At 39.6% G+C, this 25,739-nt stretch overlaps 1 protein-coding gene across 1 annotated transcript in view; it reads left to right on the forward strand.

The window, feature by feature from the left end:
- Window positions 1-25,458, forward strand: part of TGFBR1 (transforming growth factor beta receptor 1) — a 66,008-nt gene extending 40,550 nt beyond the window's left edge. The window contains exons 4-9 of the mRNA XM_052644452.1: window positions 358-588; window positions 5,475-5,642; window positions 8,557-8,713; window positions 18,991-19,115; window positions 20,103-20,233; window positions 25,205-25,458. Of these exons, the coding sequence (XP_052500412.1) occupies window positions 358-588; window positions 5,475-5,642; window positions 8,557-8,713; window positions 18,991-19,115; window positions 20,103-20,233; window positions 25,205-25,330 (938 nt within the window). The 3' untranslated portion in view covers window positions 25,331-25,458. The remainder of the gene's footprint in view (window positions 1-357; window positions 589-5,474; window positions 5,643-8,556; window positions 8,714-18,990; window positions 19,116-20,102; window positions 20,234-25,204) is intronic.
- The last annotated feature ends 281 nt before the right edge of the window (window positions 25,459-25,739 follow it).

The raw sequence follows: 25,739 nt of genomic DNA on the forward strand, positions 1-25,739 counted from the left end.
GTCCCCGTTCTGCTTATCTAAGCTGGCTCCCTAAACATGTATCATCCATTTCCTTCCTTCTACTTTTGCTTGTATATTCCTCCGACCTAAACACCTTACCTTCTCTTCTTCTTTAGTCCTATCCCTTCTGTAAACCCAGTCTAAATTCAGCTTATCTTTTAAAGCCTACCTTGACTCTTAGGCAGGAGTTTCTGGATCCCTTTATTAGTTTCCTTTTTATCATGAATTACTGATTTCGCAAATTTACTCTGTATTTCCTCAGTGAGATTTTAAGTTTCTGGGTCATTCTTTAACACCTATCCTGGTTTAGAAACAGACTAATATTTTGTATTGAATACTGTTTATTTTTATCCTTAGGTTTACCATTGCTTGTTCAGAGAACAATTGCGAGAACTATTGTGTTACAAGAAAGTATTGGCAAAGGTCGTTTTGGAGAAGTTTGGCGAGGAAAATGGAGAGGAGAAGAAGTTGCTGTTAAAATATTCTCCTCTAGAGAAGAACGTTCATGGTTCCGTGAAGCAGAGATTTATCAGACTGTCATGTTACGTCACGAAAACATCTTGGGATTTATAGCAGCGGACAATAAAGGTCAGTGACATTTGCTTCTCCTGAGTGTAACAAAATATATTTTAATTCCTTCAACAAATAAGACTATTAAACACTGTCATATGTGATGAGAAATGGATATTTGTCATATTGATTAGACCTATTAAGTAAAACAATACATTAGAAGCCTTTAGAAACAGGAACTTCTAAAAGATTTTCTTGATTCTTGACATGTTCCTAAACCTCTAATTACTCCATAAAGTATAAAGAGCTATTTAAAAAAAACAAAAAATGAAACTATATACTTTTGTTAATTTGGTTCTGGGAAGTTAGATATCGAATATAGTCATAAGCTTTAGTTGCCCAGAGTTCTGAGATAGACTAGAGCTCAGATATGTTTCCTTTTAATCTCCTCCTGACCATTAGGGCATTCTAGTATTTCCTAATGAGCTTATTTATAGGGAGAATAAAAATAACTTCTCAAGTGTATTCTGTGTTTAAATTTCTAGGGCTAAATAGATTAGTCTTTTAAGTAAACTCACTTAGAGAAATGGTTTCTCTAAAACCACCTAGATCTTGGTGACCATGTGGATGAACCCTTTCTTGCCTGTGGTACACAGGTGATTGAGGCCAGGGGTCAGAAGCAAGTGAGGAAGCCATGTGCATAGACAGTCAGGATGAGCGGTGACTGAAAAGTCACTTCAGACTGTACTTACTTTTTTGGCTTCAGTTGTTATAGCAGTGCCCACAATCCCACTTTTATAGCTTTTGTCAGAGACTTGTATTAAACTCAACTCTCATCATACTTGCTTTGAATCAGATTTATTCCCCAGCATTGCTATTTGTTTTTTTGGAAAAATGCTTTCATTCTTTTTTAAAGGCCATAACCACAGTCATATTTTTACTCTTTTCCCTTCCCATTTTCTTCAACAATATTTATTTCTCCAGAATGTTAATAGTGTTTAACCTTAGTTGATGTTCATGGGTGATTTTGATTTTTCATGTGGTTTCTCTGTATTTTCAAATTTATTTACAATGAACATTACTTGTTTTTTTAAACTTTTATTTATAGAAAATTTCCAGTATACACAGAAGTCGAGAATAGGATAGTGGATTCCCATTACCCAGCTTCAAAAATTATCAGCTCATTGCAAATCATACTTGAGTTCTGATTCCATCTACTCTGCTCCTTTGAATTATTTGAAGCTAACCCCAGCAATACACCTTTTCACTATTAATATTTCAGTTTGCATCTTTAGATTATAGGGAATCTTTTTTATGAAACATAACCATACTACCATTATCAATTTAAAGGATGCCATCAAATATCTAGTCCGTTTCATATTTCTGCAATTGTCTACTTATTGGTTATTCACTTTAGGATCCACTGCATTTGGTTGATATTTATCTTAAATCCTTTAAAAACACTAGGGTTTTAAAAAACACTAACAGTAGGGTGCCCCCCTGCCCTTTTTTTCCTTCTTGCAGTTTATTTGTTAAAGAAACTGGATTGTTTCTCATATAGAGCTTATCATATTCTAGATTTGCTAATTGAATTCGTACAGTATCTCTGAACTTGCTCCTTGTATAATCTGAAAACTGGTAGTTAAAATTAGAAACTGAATCTGATTATTTTACTGGTTTTCTGACTGAAAATATTATATACTTTGTACATATTGTACTCTTTCTATTGCACCTCATCAGGAGGCATATATAATGTGATTATCTACTTTTTGTGACCTAGGGGTGATGATGGATGTAAGCAGCTGTTACCAATAGATACTACCAAATTGGTAGTATTTAAAAATAAAACAAATAAAACTAGTACTTATAGTCTGACCAAGTCCTTAGTTTTCATTTTCTTCTTTCTTAGACACCATTTTTCTTCTTCCCCAATGCTTTAAAACAGTCTTTATTATTAATATATTCTGTGACTATGGAGGTTTTTAAAAAGTTTTTTTATTGAGGGATAATTGCTTTACAGAATTTTGTTTTCTGTCAAACCTCAACATGAATCAGTCACAGGTATACATATATCCCCTCCCTTTTGAACCTCCCTCCCCATCCACCCTTCTAGATTGATACAGAGCCGTTTGCGTTTCCTGAGCTATACAGCAAATTCCCACTGGCTATCTATTTTACATATGGTAATATAAGTTTCCATGTTACTCTTTCCATACATCTCACCCTCTCCTTCCCTCTCCCCATTTCCATAAGTCTATTCTGTTTCTCAACTGTTGCCCTATAAATAAATTCTTCAGTACCATTTTCTAGATTCTGTATATATGCATTAGAATATGATCTTTTCTCTGACTTACTTCACTCTGTATAATAGGTTTTAGGTTTATCCACCTCATCAGAACTGACTCAAATGCATTCCTTTTTATGGCTGAGTAATATTCCATCATGTATATGTGCCACAACTTCTTTATCCATTCATCTGCTGATGGACGTCTAGGTTGCTTCCATGTTCTAGCTATTGTAAATAGTGCTGCAGTGAACAATGGGATTCATGTGTCTTTCAGTTTTGGTTTCCTCAGCATATATGCCTAGGAGTGGGATTGCTGGGTCGTATGGTGGTTTTATTCTTAGTTTTTTAAGGAATCCCCACACTGTCTTCCATAGTGCCTGTATCAATTTACATTCCCACCAACAGTGCAAGAGCATTCCCTTTTCTCCACACCCTCTCCAGCATTTATTGTTTGTAGACTTTTTGATGATGGCCATTCTGACTGGTGTGAGGTGATACCTCATTGTAGTTTTGATTTGCATTTCTCTAATAATGAGTGATGTTGAGCATCTTTTCACTTTTGTTAGCCATCTGTATGTCTTCTTTGGAGAAATGTCTGTTTAGGTCTTTTTCCCACTTTCTGATTGATTAGGTGAGTTTATTTCTTAATAGGTGCTTTTGTTTTCTGAAACCCTTCTTAACTCATATGAAGGCTCTAATTCTACAAACAGTAATTTCTCCCTCAAAGAAGTCACCCACATTTTTGGTTTCAAATTCAGTGGTGGCAGTGACTTTAAAAACCGCAGTTTGAGGCTCTTAGCATGCCCAGCATGTTTTAGGCTTGTTCTAAGTTGTTAACATGCTGACTGACAAAACACGCTCCTGCTACTGTGCCCTGAGCTCTTCTTTCGCTCAAGCAGCAGCCAAGCGAGTGCTGTCACCTAGTGGTCACTGTGGGAACTGGTGACCCTGCCGGCTCGTCCTACTCTTTCTTCCCTGTCAGGGTCAATGGACTCTGCCTAGAATCTAGATCTGCCCCTCGCCCACCACCTTCACCTCCAGCCCGCTATTCCCTTTTCCTTTGTTTTCCTGCTAATTTAGTTAATTCCAACTCAGACAACCCTTTATGTGGGCATAGCCTCTAGTATATCCTTCCACCTCTCTTGTCAATTACCTTAGAAAATCTCCCAGTCTTCCATCTTCCTGTGTTCCGAATTTATTTCTTGTTATTTGTGAACCTTCCAGAATTCAGCTATGGTTAATCATGCAGATGTACTTAGTGATATACCTCTATCAAGGAAAAGGAAAGGCACAAGTCTGAACAGAATCAGTTTATAAAGTTTATGAATGAATTTATAAAGAACTAGTATCATGAATATCTAAATCCTTTCAAAAATACTCAGCAACCTCCTCCAGAATCTTCTGAAAACATTTCATCCTTTAATTTCTTCTAATCAGAGTTGCTTTCTTTCAAGTAACAACTTTCAAAATAAAATGTTTTATGTCACTTTGAGTTTCTTTCATTTTACAACAGGGAAGGAAATAGCACATTTTAGTTCTTGTGTGCCATGCTAAATGCTTTTTAAAAACCTGTTATCTTATTTTTAAAATCTTCTTTGTGGTCTTGAAAAGTTAAGGTATTCTTGTAGTGTAAACGAGGAAACAAAGGCTCACTGGTTAAGAAGTTTCTTAACCAGTCTAAGGTCACGTAGTTAGTAATAGCCAGGCCCTGGATTCCAACCTGGGTCAGAATGACTCCAAGTAAAGCATCTTTTACTGAAATGCCCTGCCTCCAAGTATTGTTGTAATACTGCTTTGCTATCATGATTTTGTGAAATATATGGTTCTCCAGCTACTTCTAGGTTAAATGGACTTTTGTGGACCAGCCTAGCCTAGAAGCCCAGCCAGAACCTTTACCATGGTTCCTGAGGGAAAATACATTTTCATTTCACATATTGGTTTACAGTTAATAGAACTTTTGAAAAAAGGCACATTCTTAGCTAGTGAGGTTTAAAACTACCTTGTGTCAAATTAAATTCAGTCCCAGCCTTTTCCCCTCCTGACATTTTTAGTTCCTATCTCAGCTTCCCCATGTGTCAGTGATACTACTGTTTATATATTTTTCTAAGCTGTAAACCTTGGAATTGTAATAATCTTACTTGGCTTCCTGTTGAACTATATACACAGTTTGTCATTAAAGCTTGCATTTCTCATTTAAGGTCACGCTTGGTTTGTCCCATAATATTCCATTCCCACTGTGGCTGTGCTAGGTTCCAGGTATTTCTCTTCTTTCTCCTCCCTTGTTTCTCTCCCAGCTTCCAGGAACAATCACTGAGCACCTCACCTGGACCAGGCATTGTTCTGTGTATTAAACAGTCCCATCCCTGCGTGTGGACGCGAGATCACCGTCTTTACACTGTGATTCTTTGTCTCTTGAATGGACTAGTTGTCTTTGCCTCAATTTCAAGGATAGGGGACTTAATTAAAGGATATAAACATAAACGTATAAGAAAACTGAAAATAAATGAAAATGTATGAACAAGAAAAACAAGAAAATATGAAAGAAATCTATACAAATGTACGGTACCAACGTGTTGCAGTTGTGTGATTCAGGACTGAGTAAAAAGTGATAATGTTTGAACAGATAAATCATAAATGTTCTATAGCCTATCTGAAATATTGTTTTTCTACTTGGCAGACAATGGCACATGGACTCAGCTCTGGTTGGTGTCAGATTATCATGAGCACGGATCCCTTTTTGATTATTTGAACAGATACACAGTTACTGTGGAAGGAATGATAAAACTTGCTCTGTCCACAGCAAGTGGACTTGCCCATCTTCACATGGAGATAGTTGGTACCCAAGGTAACTCAAAGCAGTCCTGTTATTTAAGCTTTAAATTCCTATGGGTCTAATGTCTATTCAGAAAATTTTTGCAAGAAGTCAGCCAAAGTGGAAATGTTTTAAATGAGTTTTTATATGAGAATATTTTAACTTTCTGTTGAAAATCTAACATAGAGTTAGGAATCTAGGAATTTGATTAGAGATTCTCTAGTTGTTATAACAATACTGATATTTTGGTAAGTTCTTAAAAGTAGTGTTTAGTCTTGTGATTTTGAGGATCTTAATTTCGGCATTTATGTATAGTACCAAATGAAATGTGAAGATGCTCTGTAAACATCCAATATGCTACATAAATGTTATCTGACCATCTGATAATTGTGTTTGATCCTAGGATAAGGAGATTGCACGAGTTAGTATTGTGCTATATAAGATATCAGATGCCAGTGTAGTCTCTGCTCTAATGATTATCCACTTGCTAACCCCATTACCAGCTTTACTATATACGTCACACATGCTGTTTTAGTAGTTCAGTCAGCCCCATCTTTGCAAAATCAATTGTTGATTATAATAGCTTTATTGAGTTATAATTCATACTATGTCACATACAATAAACTGGAAAATTCTGAAAAAGATGCGAATACCAGACCACCTTACCTATCTCCCTAGAAACCTCTATGCAGATCAAGAAGCAACAGTTAGAACTGGACATGAAACAAAATAGACTTCAAAAACAACAGGTTCAGAATTGGGAAAGGAGTACAGCAAGGCTGTATATTGTCACCCTGCTTATTTATATGCAGAATACGTCATGTGAGATACCAGGCTGGGTGAATCACAGCTGGAATCAAGACTGCTAGAAGAAATATCAACAACCTCAGAATGATGGTAATGACAGAAAGTGAAGAGTAACTAAAGAGCCTCTTGATGAAGGTGAAAGACGAGGGTGAAAAAGCTGGCTTAAAAGTCAACATTCAAAAACAGAAGATCATGGCATCCAGTTACATCACTTTATGACAAATAGAAAGGGAAAAAGTGAAAGCAGTGACATATTTTCTTTTCTTGGGCTCCAAAATCACTGTGGACGGTGACTGCAGCCATGAAATTAAGACACTTGCTCCTTGGAAGGAAAGCTATGACAGACCTAGATAGCGTATTAAAAAGCAGAGACGTCACTCTGCCGAGAGAGGTCTGTGTAGTCAAAGCTGTGTTTTCCAGTAGTCATGTATGAATATGAGAGCTGGACCATAAAGAAGGCTGAGCGCCAAAGAATTGATGGTTTCAATCTGTGGCGCTGGAGAAGACTCTTGAGAATTCCTAGGACTGCAAGGTGATCAAACCAGTCAGTCCTAAAAGAAAACCCAGAATATTCATTGGAAGGACTGATGCTGAAGCTCCAATACTTTGGCCACCTGGTACAAAGAGCCAACTCATTGCGAAAGACCCTGGTGCTGGGAAAAATAGAAGGCAAAAGGGAAAGGGGGTGGCAGGGGATGAGATGGTTAGACAGCATCACCAACTCAATGGACATGAGTTTGAGCAAACTCCAGGAGACAGTGAAGGATAAGGGAGCCTGGCCTGCTCCAGTCCATAGGGTCGTAAAGAGTCAGATATGACTTGGTGACTGAACAACAACAAATTGAGTTGTAATTCACATACTATACAATTTACCCATTTGGTGTACAAATCAGTGGTTTTTAGTATAATCAGTTTTGTATAGCTATCACCACATTTTTAAGAACATTTAAGAACATTTTCATCACCTCAAAAGAACCCTGTAGTTCTCAGCAGTCACTCTCCATTTCGCTCTAAACTCTCTAGCCCTAGGCAACCTCTGATTTATTTTCCATATATTGTTCAGTCACTGAGTTGTATCTGACTCTTTATGACCATCTATAGATTTGCTTATTCTGGACATAGCATATGGAATCATACAATATATATCTTTTATGACTAGCTGCTTTCTCTTAGTATAGGTTCAAGGTTAAATAATGCAGCATTATCAGAAATTCATTCCCTTTTATGTCCAAGCAATATTTCATTATATGGATTTAGCACATTTTGGGTATCCGTTCATCAGTGATGGACATTTGTTTCCACTTTGGGTTATTATGAATAATGCTGCTATGAACATTGATGTACAAGTTTTTGTGTGGATACATTTCCATTATCTTGGGTATATGCCTAGAGGTGACGTTACTGGATCAGACAGTAGCTAATGATTTGTGAAACTTGCCAGGCTTTTTTTTTTTTCCTAAGAGCCTGTACTATTTTATTGTACATTCCCACCAGCAGCCTCTGAGGGTTCCAAGTTTTACACACTATAATTATTTTATAATAGCACTTTTTCTAGTAGTTAGTATTAAAGGCTGCAGTCCATGGGGTCACTAAGAGTCTTCCCTTTCACTTTTCACTTTCATGCATTGGAGAACGAAATGGCAACCCACTCCAGTGTTCTTGCCTGGAGAATCCCAGGGACGGCAGAGCCTGGTGGGCTGCCGTCTTACCGGGTTGCACAGAGTCGGACACGACTGAAGCGACTTAGCAGCAGCAGCAGCAGTATTAAAGGCACTATACATTTAATGAATATATTCCAGTTGATAGGCAAAAGAGGTGATCAAAAATTTTGGTTCTTGGATTGGAATATGAGTACCTAGGAGTCCTATAAAAAAAGATTCATAGGGTATCAACAAACTAGTATCTTTAACCTCCTGGTTTTTGAGTGTTAGACTTATATTTTTTTAACATCATCTGTTTTCTTTGAAATGTAATTTCATCAACTTTTTGTGCACTGATTCATGTAAGTTGGTTTAGTAAGGGCCCAGGTATTGCAGTGATGGGGATAAAATGCTTTTGACACTGGGATGGGAGGACCTAGGTGAGATTTGTGATTGGTGTTACCCTTTAAGCAACCATGTTTAACTTTCTTTTTCTTTAGGAAAACCAGCCATAGCTCATAGGGATTTGAAATCAAAGAATATCTTGGTAAAGAAGAATGGAACTTGCTGTATTGCAGACTTAGGACTGGCAGTAAGGCATGATTCGGCCACAGATACAATTGACATTGCTCCAAACCACAGAGTGGGAACAAAAAGGTATACTTATCACAGAGTGAACACAGTTATTTTTATGTTCTGAAGTTGACTTCTTTTCCTTCTCATTTCTAGATACGTAACTTTTATGAAACTCAACCTTGTTCTTTATTAGATTGCTCACAGGTAGAAGATCTCATGGTCTTGCCTGCTCTGAAATCATGGTTGCTGCTAAGTCGCTTCAGTCGTGTCCGACTCTGTGCGACCCCATAGACGGCAGCCCACCAGGCTCCCCCGTCCCTGGGATTCCCCAGGCAAAAACACTGGAATGGGTTGCCATTTCCTTCTCCAATGCATGACAGTGAAAAGGGAAAGTGAAGTTGCTCAGTCGTGTCCGACTCTTCATGACCCCGTGGACTGTAGCCTACCAGGCTCCTCCGCCCATGGGATTTTCCAGGCAAGAGTACTAGAGTGGGTTTTAGCTAACTTACAAAGGTTACTGCTGATGAAAGGTAGCCTTTCCAGAAAACACTACCATTAGTTATGTTATCATAAGAGTAGTTAATATTAATGGGGTACCTACTGTGTACCAGTCATTTTAATGTGTCTCTTATGTATATTACATCATTTAATGTTCTCTTCAAATGTTGTGCTGTAGTTAGCCCAACTGTTTTTATATTTTTATTTCCTGAAAACATAGCTTTCTCTCTTCAAACTTTCACATGTGCTATATCCTAGAGCAGCAGTCCCCACCCTTTTTGGCACCCGGGACTTATTGTTTTGAAGATAATTTTTCCAAGGACTAGGGGTGGGGAAGATGGTTTCAGGGTGATTCAAGCACATTACATTCATTGTGCACTTTATTTTTAATCTAACGCTGCCACTGATCTGACAGGAGGTGCAACAGTTTGTGGGCCTGACCTCTGTCCTAGAGCATAATTCCCCCTCCTGTTTCCTTAACTTGTTACTCAGTCTTCCTTTCTCAGAGAAGTCTTTTTCTGGACTGTTAGGTGTCCTTGTCAGACACCCTCATTGCATGCTAAATCTGGACCACTTAGCACATTATAACTGTTCACTTATCTGTATATTCCATTGGATCGTAAGCTGCTTGAGAGAAGCCTTGTATTCCCAGCATCTATCACAGTGCCTAGAACATAGTAGGTCCTCAATAAGTATTTGTTGAATCTATGAGTACTCCCCTGGTAGCTCAGTCAGTAAACAATCTGCCTACTATGTAGGAGGCCCAGGTTCTGTTCTTGGGTCAGGAAGATCCTCTGGAGAAGGGAATGGCAACCCACTCCAGAATTCTTGCCTGGAAAATCCCACAGACAGAGGAGCCTGGTGGGCTACAGTCCATGGGGTCACAAAGAGTCAGACACAACTGTGTGACTAACACACACACGAGTACTCAAAGAACCTAAGTAGGTAAGTATCACTACCCTCAATTCACAGATGAGGAAACCACCCTGTGAAGGTTCATGTGGCCAGCCAGCCTCATGGATGGTAAGCTGAAGAGCTGAGACTTGAACCTGGGCCTTTCTGACCCAAAAGGCTTTGCTTTGTGTATAACAGCATTTTGCCACCACATACCTTCAAACTGCTACACTGGACTTGAATAGAGCTGAGCTTTATTCAGTCTCAGCTGTGTTTATGGTTTCAGTGGGGACTCTCAAATCTCTTGACTCAGGGTTCCAGGCAGTGGCTGCTGCAGGTCTTTGTGAGTCCTAATCCGTAACCTTAGTAGGATTTTTGAAACCTCAGAACTGTGCAATATGGTATCATTAAGGACTGGCATTCATTTTTATCTATTATTTTGTTCCCTGGAGTATGTTCTTGCCTTTCCTTTTATCCTGTTTTAGTGAGAAGACTTCTAGACTGAAATACATAGTCCCTGCATAGTACACAGCAAAGTAGGTGGTGTATAGTAGGACGCCTAGAATGTGGGTCATTAGAAACAAAGATCATAAGGCAAATAGCATAAAATTGCAATTTCAGCTTTTCATGGGGTTTGGAGTAAACCAGTGGAGATACTTTTCTTGAGTCTAATATGATCTCAGTTATGCGTGGAGGCTCAGGCTTCAGAAATCAGACCTGGGGGAGACAGGGGTGGGATGTATAGAAACAGTCAGAAGGGGTTAGAGTCTGATGTGACTGCATCTGAGGGTGTACACAGAGAAAGCCTGGGCTGCCTTAGAGGCCAGGCGCCATCGTGTGGGCCGTGTGTGAGGGGCGTTTTCCCCTGCATTAGCTTTCAGGTGGCAGGACACCACCTCCAGGAACAATCATGAGCTGCCACCACTGCCAAGAACACGAGGACCAGGTATCTGCATACCCTCTATCAAAGGGGTAATGACCAGAACATGCCGAGAGGAGAGGTGACAGGCATCCATACTAAAACAGCCCTCGCACCAAAAATGCTAAACCCACACAAGGTACACATGGGGGCTCCCACCTATAAATAGTCCTCAGAGACGATCGTAGATAATTGTTTCTCCTAAATTCACAAGATGATGCTGTGAAAGTGCTGCACTCAATATGCCAGCAAATTTGGAAAACTCAGCAGTGGCCACAGGACTGGAAAAGGACAGTTTTCATTCCAATCCCAAGGAAAGGCAATGCCAAAGAATGTTTAAACTACCACACAATTGCACTCATCTCACATGCTAGCAAAATAATGCTCAAAATTCTCCACACTAGGCCTCAACAGTATGTGAACCATGAACTTCCAGATGTTCAAGCTGGATTTAGAGAGGGCAGAGGAACCAGAGATCAAACTGCCAACATCTGTTGGATCATCGAAAAAGCAAGAGAGTTCCAAAAAAACATCTACTTCTGCTTTATTGACTACGCCAAAGCCTTTGGCTCTGTGGATCATAACAAACTGTGGAAAATCTTCAAGAGATGGTAATACCAGACCACCTGACCTGCCTCTTGAGAAATCTGTATGCAGGTCAAGAAACAACAGTTAGAACTGGACATGGAACAACAGACTGGTTCCAAATCAGGAAAGAAGTACGACAAGGCTGTATATTGTCACCCTGCTTTTATGCAGAGTACATCATGCGAAATGCCAGGCTGGATGAAGCACAAGCTGGAATCAAGATTGCTGGGAGAAATATCGATAACCTCAGATATGCAGATGACACAACCCTTATGGCAGAAAGTGAAGAACTATAAGAGCCTCTTGATGAAAGTGCAAGAGGACAGTGAAAGAGCTGGCTAAAACTCAACATTCAGAAAACGAAGATCATGGCATCTGGCCCCATCACTTCATGGCAAATAGATGGGGAAACAGTGAGAGACTTTTTCTTGGGCTCCAAAATCACTGCAGATGGTGACTGCAGCCATGAAATTAGAAGATGTTTGCTCCGTGGAAGGAAAGCTATGACCAACCTAGACAGCATATTAAAAAGCAGAGACATCACATTGTCAATAAAGGTCCATCTAGTCAAGGCTATGGTTTTTCCAGTAATCACATATGGATGTGAGTGTTGGACTATAAAGAAAGCCGAGTGCTGAAGAATTGATGCTTTTGAACTGTGGTGTTGGAGAAGACTCTTGAGAATCCCTTGGACTGCAAGGAGGTCCAACCTGTCCATCCTAAAGGAAATCAGTCCTGAATATTCATTGGAAGGACTGATGTTGAAGCTGAAACTAATACTTGGGCCACCTGATGGGAAGAACTGACTCACTAGAAAAGACCTTGATGCTGGGAAAGATTGAAGGTGGGAGGAGAGGGGGCAACAGAAGATGAGATGGTTGGATGGCATCACCGACTCAATGGACATGAGTTTGATTAAGCTCAAGGAGTTGGTGATGGACAGGGAAGCCTGGCATGCTGCAGTCCATGGGGTTGCAAAGAGTCAGACACGATGAGCAACTTAACTGAAACTCACAGAAGAGAAATATAAGTAAAATGAAGAAGAGGAGGAACCACTCCCAGTTGAAAGACCAAGAGAATTCCCTTGAAAGAGCAATGAAACAGACCTATTCAGTCTAGTAGGTACTGATTTCAAAAAGACGACTGAAAATACTGAAGGAATTAAAAAAGGCTATCAACAGAAACACAGAGTACTATAAAAAAGGAATTAGAAACTATAAACAGGAACCAAGAAAAATTAGAAAACTCACTTGCCAGGACAAAAACTGAAGTAAAGGCAATGAATAGCAGAATAAATAAGAAGAATGAATATCTGACCTGGAAGATTGAATATGAAAACTGCCCGATTAGGGCAGCAGACAGAAAGCCAAATGAAAAAAAGGGACCTGTAGGGTAAGATAAAGTATGCCAATCTATGTGTAATAGGAATTCCAGAAGGAGAAGAAAGAGAAAAAGAGGTTGAAAATGAATCTGAAGAAATTATGACTGAAAGTTTCCCATACCTAAAGAACGAAACACATATTCAGTACAGGAAGCACTGAGGGTCCCAAACAAGGTAAACTCAAACAGGCCTATACCAAGACACATTATACGTAGCAGAAATTAAAGAGGAAAATTCTAAAGGAAGCAAGACAAAAGGTTAATTATAATGGATTCCGCCATCAGTTGTTTCTTCTACAGAAATGTTGCAGGCTTGAAGGAAGTGGCAAGATATATTCAAAGTCCTAAAAGGGAAAAATCTGCAACCTAGGATCCTCTACCCAGCAAGGTGATTGTTTAGAAAGAGATGAATTTCTCAGAAAAGGAAAAAACTCAAAGTATACAGTAATACTAAACCTGTCCTAAAGGAAATACTGAAAAGTCTTCTCTAAATAGAAAAGGAGTAATATTCTATAGGGGAAAAAAAGGGGGAGGAAAAAAATCACAATTGGAAAGCAAATTACTGAAATAAGCCTGAGATTAAAAAAATTTTTCTTCTGTGAAAGGGATAACCACAATGAACAGCAAAAGAATGAACATGAAGGTATAAAAGTGGACATCTAAATCATAAAATATGGGGGAGGAAAGTAAGATGTAGGGTTTTTTTTTTCTTTCATTTCCTAGATATGTTTGAGCCTGTATGCCTACCTATCTAAGGCAAGTAGATATAGGATGGGATGATTTGAAAAATAGAAAAACCACCAATGAAAAACATAACAATAGATTCACAGAAACCAAGAAGAAAATAAGTATGACACAAAAGAAAATCATCAAACCACCAAAGGAAAACAAAGGAATAGAAAGGGACAAAGAAGAAATATAAAGTCAATGGGAAAACAAAGTTAAAATGGAAATAAATATGTATATATCAATAGTTACTTTAAATGTCAGTGGACTAAATACTCAGTCAAAAAACAGAGGGGCAAACATTTGCACAGCAAAGGAAACCATAAACAAAACCAAAAAGACAGCCATCGAATGACAGGAAATATTTGCAAATGAAGTGACCAACAAGGGATTAGTCTCCCAAATTTACAAACAGCTCATGTGGCTCAATATTAAAACAACCCAGTCAAAAAATGGGCAGAAGATCTAAGACATTTCCTCAAAGACATACAGATGGCCAAAAAAGCACATGGAAAGGCGCTCAACATCACTAACAGAAAAGCCCAGACCAGAACTACAAAGATGCATCGCCTCAGACCTGTCAGGTGGCCATCATCATCATCATCAAAAAATCTACAGACAAACGCCAGAGAGGGTGTGGAGAAAAGGAGCTCTCCTACACTGTTGGTGGAAGTGAAAACTGTACAGCCACTATGAAGAACAGGGTGGAGGTTCTTTAAAAAACTAAAAATGAAACCATCATATGATCTAGCAATCCGACTCTTAGGCATATATCTGGGAAAACAGGCACCCCAGTGTTCACTGCAACAATGTTTACAATAGACAATCTAATGTCCAGATGAATGGATAAGGAAGATATGGTGTATGTATACACACACACAATGTTACTCACCCATTAAAAAAGAAAATGCCATTTGTGGCAAGACTGGTGGACCTAGAGATTATCATACTAAGTAAAAGTAAAACAGAGAAAGACAAATAACATATCACTTACATGTGCAATCTAAAAAAATGACACAAATGAACGTATTTATGAAACAGATTCACAGGCTTACGGCTACTAAAGGGGAAAGGTGGAAAGGAGGGATAAAGTATGGGTTTGCAATTAACATACACACAATGGGCTTCCCTGGTGGCTCAGCTGGTAAAGAAGCTGCCTACAATGCAGGAGACCCTGGTTCAATTCCTGGATCAGGAAGATCCCCCGGAGAAAGACAGGCTACCTACTCCAGCATTCTTGGGCTTCCCTGGTGGCTCAGACAGGAATCTGAGCTGCAGTGCAGGAGACCTGGGTTTGATCCCTGGGCTGGGAAGATCCCCTGGTGGAGAGCATGGCAACCCACTCCAGTATTCTTGTCTGGAGAATCCCCATGGACAGAGGAGCCTGGTGGGCTACAGTCCATGGCATCACAGAGTCAGACACAGCACATACATACAATACTATATATAAAATAGATACTCAACAAGAACCTACCATATAGTATGGGAACTAACTCAACTCAGTACTTTGTGATAACCTATGTGAGAAAACAATAGATACATGTGTGTGTGTAAATGAATCACTTTGCTGTACACCTGAAACTAACACATAAATCAGCTATCCCCAAATAGAAAATAAAAAATGAGAATAAAGATAAACTCAAAGAGAGTAGATCTCTCAATATTCTGTGGTAAACCTTAATGGAAAAGAATGTATAACTGAATTACTTTGCTGTACAATAGAAACTAACATTGTGTATCAACAATACTTCAATAAAATAAAGACAGGGTGGCAGATGTATTGTTTTAATCCGGAGCCTACAATATGCTGCCTATAAGATCCACTTTAGGGCAGAGGACACACATAGATCAAAAGTGATGGGATGGAAAAATATTTCATGTAAACTGAAATGAGAAGAAAGTGTGGAATCACTCATGTGAGACAACACAGACTTTCAAACAAATACCATAAAAAAAGATAAGGACACTATATTGAAAAAAGGATCAATTTAGGAAGAGGATCTTATACTCATGAGCATATATACACCTAATGTAGGAGTATCTAAATACATAAAACAAATACCAACAAACAAAGGGAGAAATTGATGGCAAAATAAGAGTAGGAGATTTGAACACACACGTCAATGGATAAATCTTCTAGACAGAAAACCAGTAAAGCAAGAGATCCTAAACAACACAGTAGAATTACGGTAAATTGATATTTTCTGGGCATTAAAAAAACACATTCTTTTCAACTGCACCTGGAACATTCTCTAGGATTGATTACCGTCTCAGGCATAAAACAAGCCTCAACAAATTTAAGAGTGTAGAAGTTATCTCACACATTTTTCCTGACCATAATAGCATTAAACTAGAAATCAACCACAGAAAAAGAAATGAGGGGAGAAAATAAGTTACACAGAGACTCAACAACAGACTACCAATACTAAAAAAACCAATGGGTCAATGATGAAATCAAAGAGGAAATTTATTATTTTTTTAAATATTTATTTTTGACTTTGTTGTTATGCACAGGCTTTCTCTAGCTGCTGCCAGCAGGGGCTACTCTGTAGTTGTGGTGCTCGGGCTTCTCAATGTGGTGACTTCTCTCCTTACGGTGCATGGGCTTGGTTGTTCCCAGGCACATGGGCCCTTCCCAGACCAGGGATCCAGCCAGTGTCGCTTGCATTGCAAGGTAGATTCTCAACCACTGGACCACCATGGAAGCCCCAAAGAGGAAATTTAAAAATACCTTGAGACAAATGACAGTGAAAACAACCATAAAAAACCTATGGAATGGGACTTCCGTGGTGATTCAGTGGCTGACTCCAAGCACCCAATGCAGGAAGCCGAGGTTCAATCTGTGGGCTAGACCCCGTGTGCAGCAGTTGAGAGCTGGCACAGGTATTTTCAAAAAAGAAACCTATGGGACGCAGCAAAAGCAGTTCCTAGAGGGAAGTGCACAGCGATACAGACCTTGCTCAGAAAACATGGAACACATCAAATAAACAACCTAGCCTACCACTTAATTATCCTTATGGCTTCCCTGGTGGCTCAGATGGTAAAGCGTCTGCCTGCAATGCAGGAGACCCGGTTTCGATCCCTGGGTCGGGAAGATCCCCTGGAGAAGGAAATGGCAACCCACTCCAGCACTCTTGCCTGGAGAATCCCATGGACGGAGGAGCCTGGTAGGCTATACTCCATGGGGTCGCAAAGAGTCGAACACGACTGAACGACTTCACTTCACCACTTAATTATAGAATAAACAAAACCTAAAGTCAGCAGAAGGAAGGAAAAAATAAAGATCAGAGAGGAAATAAATAAAATAGAGATTTTTTGGGGGGGAAAAAAATTACAACTGAGACCTGGTTCTTTGAAAGGGTAAAAAAAATGGCAAATCTTTGGCCAGGCTCACCAAGAAGAAATGAGAGAACCCAAATAAATGAAAAAGACATAACTGACTTAAACATAAGACATGACATCAAAAACTCCTTGAAGAGAGCATAGGCAAAATGTTCTGACATAAATCATACCAGTGTTTTCTTAAGTCAGTCTCCCAAGGCAGTAGAAGTAAAGAAACAAATGGGACCTAATCAAACTTACAAGCTTTCAGCACAGCAAAGGAAACCATTAAAAAAAGGAAAAGACAACCTATAGAATCGGAAAAAATAATTGCAAATGATGCAACTGATAAGGGCTTAATTTCCAAAATACGTAAACAGCTCATAGAACAACAACAACAAGAAGACAGCTTAATCAAAAAAGGACAAGAGACCTAAAATGGCATTTCTCCAAAGAAGAAATACAAATGGCCAATATGCACATGAAAAGATGCTCAATATCACTAATTATTAGAGAAATGCAAATAAAAACTGCCGTGAGGTACTGCAGTGAGTGGCTGGTTAGAATGGCCATCATTAAAAACTGTACAAATAACAAATGCAAGAGAGGATATGGAGAAAAGGGAACTCTTACACTGTTGGTGTGAATGTAAGTTGGTACAACCACTATAGAAAACAATGGAAAAAGAGAAAAACAGAATTACCATATGGTCCAGCAGTCCCACTTCTGGCTATATATCCAGAAAAAACTCTAATCCCAAAAGATACATGTACCCCCTATGTTCACAGCAGCATTATTTCACAATAACCAAGACATGGAAACAACCTAAATGTCCATCGACAGATGAGCTGATACAATGTGGTGCATATATCCAATGGAATACATCTCAGCCATAAAAAGATGAAACTGCCATTTGCTGCAACATGGATGCAACTAGAGATTATCATAAGTGAGGTCAATCAGAAAGAGACAGATAGCATGGTATTACTTAATGTATGAAATCTAAAGTATGACACAAATGATCCTATCTGCAAAACAGATTGAGGGATAACAGACTTGTGGTTGGTAGAGGGGAGGGTGTTGGGAGAGGGATGGGGTGGGAAGCTGGAGTTAGCAGATGTAACCTATTACATATAGAATGGATAAACAACAACATCCTACTGTACAGAACAGAACTATATTCAGTATCTATATAAATAATGGAAAATAATATTTTAAAACTAATGTATATATACATATAACTGACTTTGCTGAACAGCAAAAATTAACGATATTATAAGTCAACTGTATTTCAGTTACATGAAATTTTTAGACGCTTACTCCTTGGAAGAAAAGTTATGACCAACCTAGATAGCATATTCGAAAGCAGAGATATTACTTTGCCGACTAAGGTCCTTCTAGTCAAGGATATGGTTTTTCATGGTCATGTATGGATGTGAGAGTTGGACTGTGAAGAAGGTTGAGCGCCGAAGAATTGATGTTTTTGAACTGTGCTGTTGGAGAAGACTCTTGAGAGTCCCTTGGACTGCAAAGAGATCCAACCAGTCCATTCTGAAGGGAGATCAGTCCTGGGATTTCTTTGGAGGGAATGATGCTGAAGCTGAAACTCCAGTACTTTGGCCACCTCATGCGAAGAGTTGACTCATTGGAAAAGACTCATGCTGGGAGGGATTGAGGGCAGGAGGAGAAGGGGACAACAGAGGATGAGATGGCTGGATGGCATCACTGACTCGATGGATGTGAGTCTGAGTGAACTCTGGGAGTTGGTGACGGACAGAGAGGCCTGGCGTGCTGCGATTCATGGGGTCGCAAAGAGTTGGACGTGACTGAGCGACTGAACGACTGAACTGACTGACACTTCAATAAATTTTTTTTTTAATTTAAAAAGCAGCAAAACCATAGTGAAAGGAGGAAAGGTCAAAGTTAATATTGCTTCCCACCCCCCTGACCTCCCCGCCCAGGAGTAAAAGATGAAACAGTTTAAAAAGTAATGTTACTGTTGCATAAAATGAAGTGCTGACTTCTTTTTTAGGTACATGGCCCCTGAAGTTCTAGATGATTCCATAAATATGAAACACTTTGAATCCTTCAAACGTGCTGACATCTATGCAATGGGACTAGTATTCTGGGAAGTAGCGCGACGATGTTCCATCGGCGGTAAATTTCTCTCCCTTCCCCCAATATATAGTCACAAGCAAAAGTTGTCTAAGAATTGTCTTTTTTATTGAATGAAATTGTTTTCCCAGTGATGAATGAGAGTGCCAGAGAGATGACACAGCATGCTTTATTCTTGTGCAGGGCTTTATCCTAATACACAGCTTTATTCCAGTGTGGTCTGTTTCTAGTTCCACTTGAATTTTGGGAAGCAATAGAAACCACCCCCTTGTTATCTTGCAGTATATTTAGAATGAATGACTGCTTGTGAGGCCACCCAGGAAGCTATTTTTAGCATGTACCGGAGTCAAACTGATTTTTTTTACTCCGAGATTGTAGTGATTTTCTCCATCGTGATAGTGGAAATTACATATGCAAATACACTGTCATTGCATTACTTTTTAAAGTACGTTTGTGCTAGATTGAGAACTTTCAATGTTTACTTGAGAAACAGTCTTATCCTTGAGAACCCAGGCTCACCTGAGACTAGTGCCTCAGGTCTAGGCACTAGTTTTTTTTTGAGGCAGTGAGGGGTGGAGTAGCAAATAGGACAGGTTACTAACAGACACAGGTAGAGGAAGGGACTTGCGCCTCAGGCTTGCCATGTAGGATCCACACCTTAGTGAGTGTACATCCCCTTACCGCTGAGGCTGTGCACTTGCAGAATAAAGGCTTTCACTTCCCGCACATTAGGGCTCTAGGAGAAAATGTCTATCTGGTCATCACAACTCATATTAACCATTATTAAAACAGCCTTTGCTGATTGTATTGCAGAATTTAGTTTCAAAGTGTGGGCTTAGTACTGACTCGAGGTGGGTTGTTGATGCAGACATGCATAAGAGAGCAGGCTGTTCCACTTACCTGTTTTAGTAATGGGACACTGTAACAGGATTTCCAGCTGTTCCTTTTCTGTCTGGTCAAAGATTGTTCTGACATTATCTGAGTTAACCTTTCAAAATAGGTTTTTTTTAACATTCTTTACCAACGTAGGAATTCATGAAGATTACCAGCTGCCTTATTATGATCTTGTACCTTCCGATCCATCAGTTGAAGAAATGAGAAAAGTTGTTTGTGAACAGAAGTTAAGGCCAAATATTCCAAACAGATGGCAGAGCTGTGAAGTGAGTATTTATTTTGGATATTATACAGTTTTCTAAACTGCTTCTGGTTAGTATGTAGAAATTTGCTACTTTTATTTGAGGAAAACAGAAGAATTCCCATTCTTTTTTCATAGCTAATTAAATCAATGAGTAAAAACAGAGTAATTTGGTTTTTATGTTCAATTTCAAGCACATTGCAAAGGCGATGGAACATTTTCAGTGGCCATCCATTTATTAGAGCAGTGTTTAGATCTGCCAGTGAAACAAGGCTCCTGCATTTTAAACTAAAGCTTCTTGGCTTTCCCTGGTGGCTCCACAGTAAAGAATCCGCCTGTCACTGCAGTTAACACGGGTTCAATCCCTCATCTGGGAAGACCCCCACAGGCCACAGAGCAGCTAAACCCATGCACCACCACTTACTGAGCTCTAGAGCCCGGGGGCTGAAACTTACTGGAGCCCGCATGCCCTCAGAGCCTGTGGCTCTGCAACAAGAGAAGCCACCACAATGGGAAGTCCAAGTGCCACAGCTAGAGAAAAGCCAGCGCAGCAGTGAAGGCCCAGCACAGCCAAAAACTAAATAGATATATATATATATATGTATATTTTAAAGCCACCTTTCAACCAGGGCAGCCCCGAACAGTGGGCTGTGTGCTGGCTGGAATCAGGAGGCCTATATTTTAGATCCTGGCTACCATATGTTTCAGAATCTGACTTCTGGCAAAGCACTTCAGTTCTTGGGACCTTAATATGCCTTTTTGTAAAATAAGGGATTTGGATGATTGTGAAGATGGTTCAGGTGATTTTATATTTTATTCATTTCACTGCTCATATGACTATTCATCAGGAATTTGTGGAAACTGCTTTTCAGCAGTATCTGAGCTTTTCAACCCCAGCTCTTTACAAAAAGTTTTAGAAATACTTTTGTAGTTATACTTTTAAAGAATTTATAAGAAAAATGTTATTTATCCTTAATTGCTTTTACTAATGGAAGTAGAAGGTATTAAGAATACATAGAAAAACTGTACAGAAAAGGTTTTAATGACCCAGATAACCAGGATGGTGTGATCACTCACCTGGAGCTAGACATCCTGATGTGTGAAGTCACGTGGACCTTAGGAAGCATTAGTACAAACAAAGCTAGTGGAGGTGATGGAAATCTTAAAAGATGATGGATGTTGTTAAAGTGCTGCACTCAGTGTGCCAGCAAATTTAGAAAACTGTTTGAGCAGTGGCCACAGGACTGGAAAAGGTCAGTTTTCATTCCAGTGCCAAAGAAGGGCAATGCCAAAGAATGTTCCAACTACCACACAATTGCACTCTTTTCACATACTAGTAAGGTAATGCTCAAAATCCTTCAAGCTAGGCTTCAACAGTATGTGAAACGAGAACTTCCAGATGCACAAGTTGGATATAGAAAAGGCAGAGGAACTAGAGATCAAACTGCCGACATCTGTTGGATCATAGAAAAAGCAAGGGAATTCCAAAAAAACCTTCTGCTTCATTGACTACAGTAAAGCCTCTGACTATGTGAATCACAACAAACTGGAAAATTCTGAAAGAGATAGGAATACCAGACCAACTTGCCTGCCTCCTGAGAAACCTCTATGCAGTCAAGAAACAACACAGAACCAGACATGGAAACAGCAAACTGGTTTAACATTAGGAAAGGAGTACGGCAAGGCTGTATACTGTCACCCTGCTTATTTAGCTTGTATGTAGAGCACATCATGCGAAACGCTGGGCTGGATGAACCTCAAGCTGGAATCAAGACTGCTGGGAGAAATACCAATAACCTCAGATAGGCAGATGATACCAACCTAATGACAGAAAGTGAAGAGGAACTAAAGAGCCTCTTGTTGAAGGTGAAAGAGGAGAGTGAAGAGGCTGGCTTAAAACTCAACATACAGAAAACTAAGATCATGCATCCAGTATCATCACTTCATGGCAAATAGGTGGGGAAAAAATGGAACAGTGAAAGACTATTTTCTTGGGCTCAAAAATCACTGAATGGTGACTGCAGTCATGAAATTTAAAAAGATGCTTGCTCCTTGGAAGAAAAGCTATAACAAACCTAGACAACATATTTAAAACAGAGGTATCACTTTGCCAACACAGGTCTGTATAGTCAAAACTATGGTTTTTCCAGTAGTCATGTATGGATGCGAGAGTTGGACCATAGAGACCTGAGTGCCTAAGAATTTACGGTTCCGAACTGTGGTGCTGAAGAGTCCCTTGGACAACAAGGAGATCAAACCAAGTCAACCCTAAAGGAAATCAACCCTGAATTTTCATTGGAAGGGCTGGTGCTGAAGCTCCAATACTTTGGCCACCTGATGTGAAGAGCTGACTCATTGGAAAAGACCCTGATGCTGGGAAAGATTGAGGGCAGGATGAGAAGCAGGTGACAGAGGATGCAATGGTTGGATGGCATCACTGACTCAATGGACATGAATTTGAGCAAACTCTGGGAGATAGTGAAGGACAGGGAAGCTTGGCGTGCTACATTCCATGCAGTCAGAAAGGGTCAGACACAACTGAGTTAACAACAACCATTTTTATGATACTATTATAATATTGGTAAAACAAAGCATTTCCCTTTGGAGTTGATGTTTTGTAGTTTAGGAAGAATAAAAAGCTGTTCACTTAAGTAGTTTATTTTACATCTTAAGAGTAGGACACGACTGAAGCGACTTAGCAGCAGCAGACTTCATTAGATACCTGTGAGATCAAGAGAGTTCCTTGGCTGCCTCCAATGAAATCAAGTATGCAGGCCCAGACAAAATATATTGTGTGCTCACAGAACCTGCATGTTTAACAAATGAAATTGGCCTAGATTTTGTCTTTGAAAAATTTCATCTTGACACTACAAACTGGAATTATTCGTGCACTCATTCAATAAGCAAATTAGAGCAAATTAATATTAAACAGATGGCTAATTAAGCATGAAGTTAGTAGTTAACGTTAAAAACATACATGCAAGTTGCAATTATTGTCGCAGCATGTTGAATTAATGCCATCACTGTCATTTTAGATTTTTTCTCAATTTGGCTAGTTTTGTATCACTAACTTAATCTTTCACTTTTCTTGGGTTTTACAAATCTCTCCTCAGTAGCTGAAACACATGGAGAATTTGAAATTGATAGGATGCCTACGGAAGTGTTTTTCAGAGCCCTCTGACCTTTTCCAGTCTGAAAAGCGGGCTCTAGGCCAGCTTTCATCTTGGGATATCCCTCACCTTTCACCTGTGATCTCTCTTGCCTCTTCTGTGGTGACTGCCTTTCTGAATCCTATGTCCTCACGTTTCTTGGTTTGCTCGTTTATCCCCCTCTTCCAGCTCTTTGCTCAGATGTTACCTTGTCAGTGAGACGTTACCTGTCAATCTATTTAAAATAGCACTTTCCCCCCCTGGCATATTTTATCTCCTTCCCTAAATGATGTTTCTCCTCAGCACTCAGCACGGACAGCCCATGCATTCTGCTTATTTACTATATGCTCTAGCCCTCTATAATGTAAGCTTTATGAGAGCAGAGATGTCGTCTGTTAGTGTACCCTACCAGATACATGTACGATGGTATCTGGATTATGGCACTCAGTTTGCTGGATGATTTTATGCATGTCCTGAACCCTTGGTCATTTTTACCTGAAAACAAATGTTCATTTCTAGGAAATTTTCCTCAAGTATTCCCTTCCATTTTCCGTTCTTTTTCTTCAACTCTGGTTATGAATGTAGACATCCTGAACAGGCATTCTGATTTTTTTGTGTTTTCCTTCCTATTACCCATCTCTTTGTTTTCTTTTCTCTACTTTCTGGGAAAGGAATCCGCCTGTATCTTTTGGTCTTATTATTATTCAGGTTTATCTTGTGGTTCTATAAAACTTTCCCTAAACCAAACAAAACCCCAAAAAAGTATTGATAAGTCCAGTATCAGTATTTTATCTCTTTGAAAATATTAATGATGGACTGTTGATATTGTCTTCTGTACACCTTTTGGTTTTTCCAAGGTGTTTTTTTCTGTGTCAGTTTCTGCATTTCATATTACTTTCCTGAAATGTTTGATCAAGCTCATGCTGTGTATAAAAGCAGCACTGAAAGCTGATAGGAAGCTTTGTGCACGTGAATGGAGCTTATCTCCAATGGAGCTTCCACTGCAGTCTAAGGGTGAAGTAACTGGATTGCTTCCTTGGGGAACCACTGATGTCTCTCTTTAGGCTTTTCTTCTTGGGCTGAAGACTCTTCTGGTCTCTTACCTGGAGGACTATGTAAAGTCACTGGCCATGTTCTGGGGAGAAAGTTTACTGTCTTCGCATTTAGTGTGTTGTCAGTGTGGAATTTTGCCCTTATTTCCCCAAGACGGGAATCTGTTCTGCTCTCTCAGATTGAAACCTCTTGTCTTCTGTTCGGATGGGGTGGGATGGTCACCCAGCTGTGTGAAGTTGGGGCAGGGCAGGTATCTGGGTTTCCAGCTTCTTTGGCTGATTCTATTTTTACCCTGAACTTCACCCCAGGGATACAGGATATAAGTTAATTCCTCAGTTTTGGGGGCCATTTCATGTGAGTCAGGTTCTCTTTGCTTTGCACAGCTCTGTTTGAGGATTCAGGTTTCTCAGGCTGCCAAGTAAATCCTCCTTTGTCCATCTGTTTTCCAGCTGCTGGCACCAGTATCCTGCTGATGGGAATTTAGGTCATCTTTACTCATTTGCTATTACAAATAATGCTGAAACAGAAATACTTGTATGTCGTTTGAAAAGAAAATTTACAGGTAGATGAGATGGCTGGATGGCATCACCGACTCGACGGACATGAGTTTGAGTGAACTCCGGGAGATGGTGATGGACAGGGAGGCCTGGCGTGCTGCGATTCATGGGGTCGCAAAAGAGTCGGACACGACTGAGCAACTGAACTGAACTGAACTGAACTGAACTGAAAGATTATTATCCAGGTCGTTGAAACGTGGTGCATGCATTAATGATCTTTCTTTTCTTTTCTTGTAGGCCTTGAGAGTAATGGCTAAAATTATGAGAGAATGTTGGTATGCCAATGGAGCAGCTAGGCTTACAGCTTTGCGGATTAAGAAAACATTGTCACAACTCAGTCAGCAGGAAGGCATCAAAATGTAAATTCTGTGGCTTTGCCTGAACTCTACTTCTTCTTCAGATCTGCTCCTGGGTTTTAATTTGGGAGGTCAGTTGTTCTACCTCACTGAGAGGGAACAGAAGGATATTGCTTCCTTTTACGACGATGTAACAAGGTGAACTAAAACATCCCAGGATTTCTTCAGACCCAGGAAACCGCCATGTGGGGTCCTTTCTGTGCACTATGAACGCTTCTTTCCCAGGACAGTTACAAAATGTTGTGTAGTCTACCTTTATTTTTTATTAACACAAAACTTGTTTTTTTAAATGATTGCTGGTCTTAACTTTAGGTAACTGCTGTGCTGAAGATCATCTTTAAGGGTAAAGGAGCTGGATGGCTGAGTTATATGAAACATTTCTTATTTTTAAAGAAAGTGATTTCTCCTGGTTAGTA

This window comes from Budorcas taxicolor, chromosome 8, assembly GCF_023091745.1.
Source record: "Budorcas taxicolor isolate Tak-1 chromosome 8, Takin1.1, whole genome shotgun sequence".
Classification (NCBI taxonomy): domain Eukaryota; kingdom Metazoa; phylum Chordata; class Mammalia; order Artiodactyla; family Bovidae; genus Budorcas; species Budorcas taxicolor.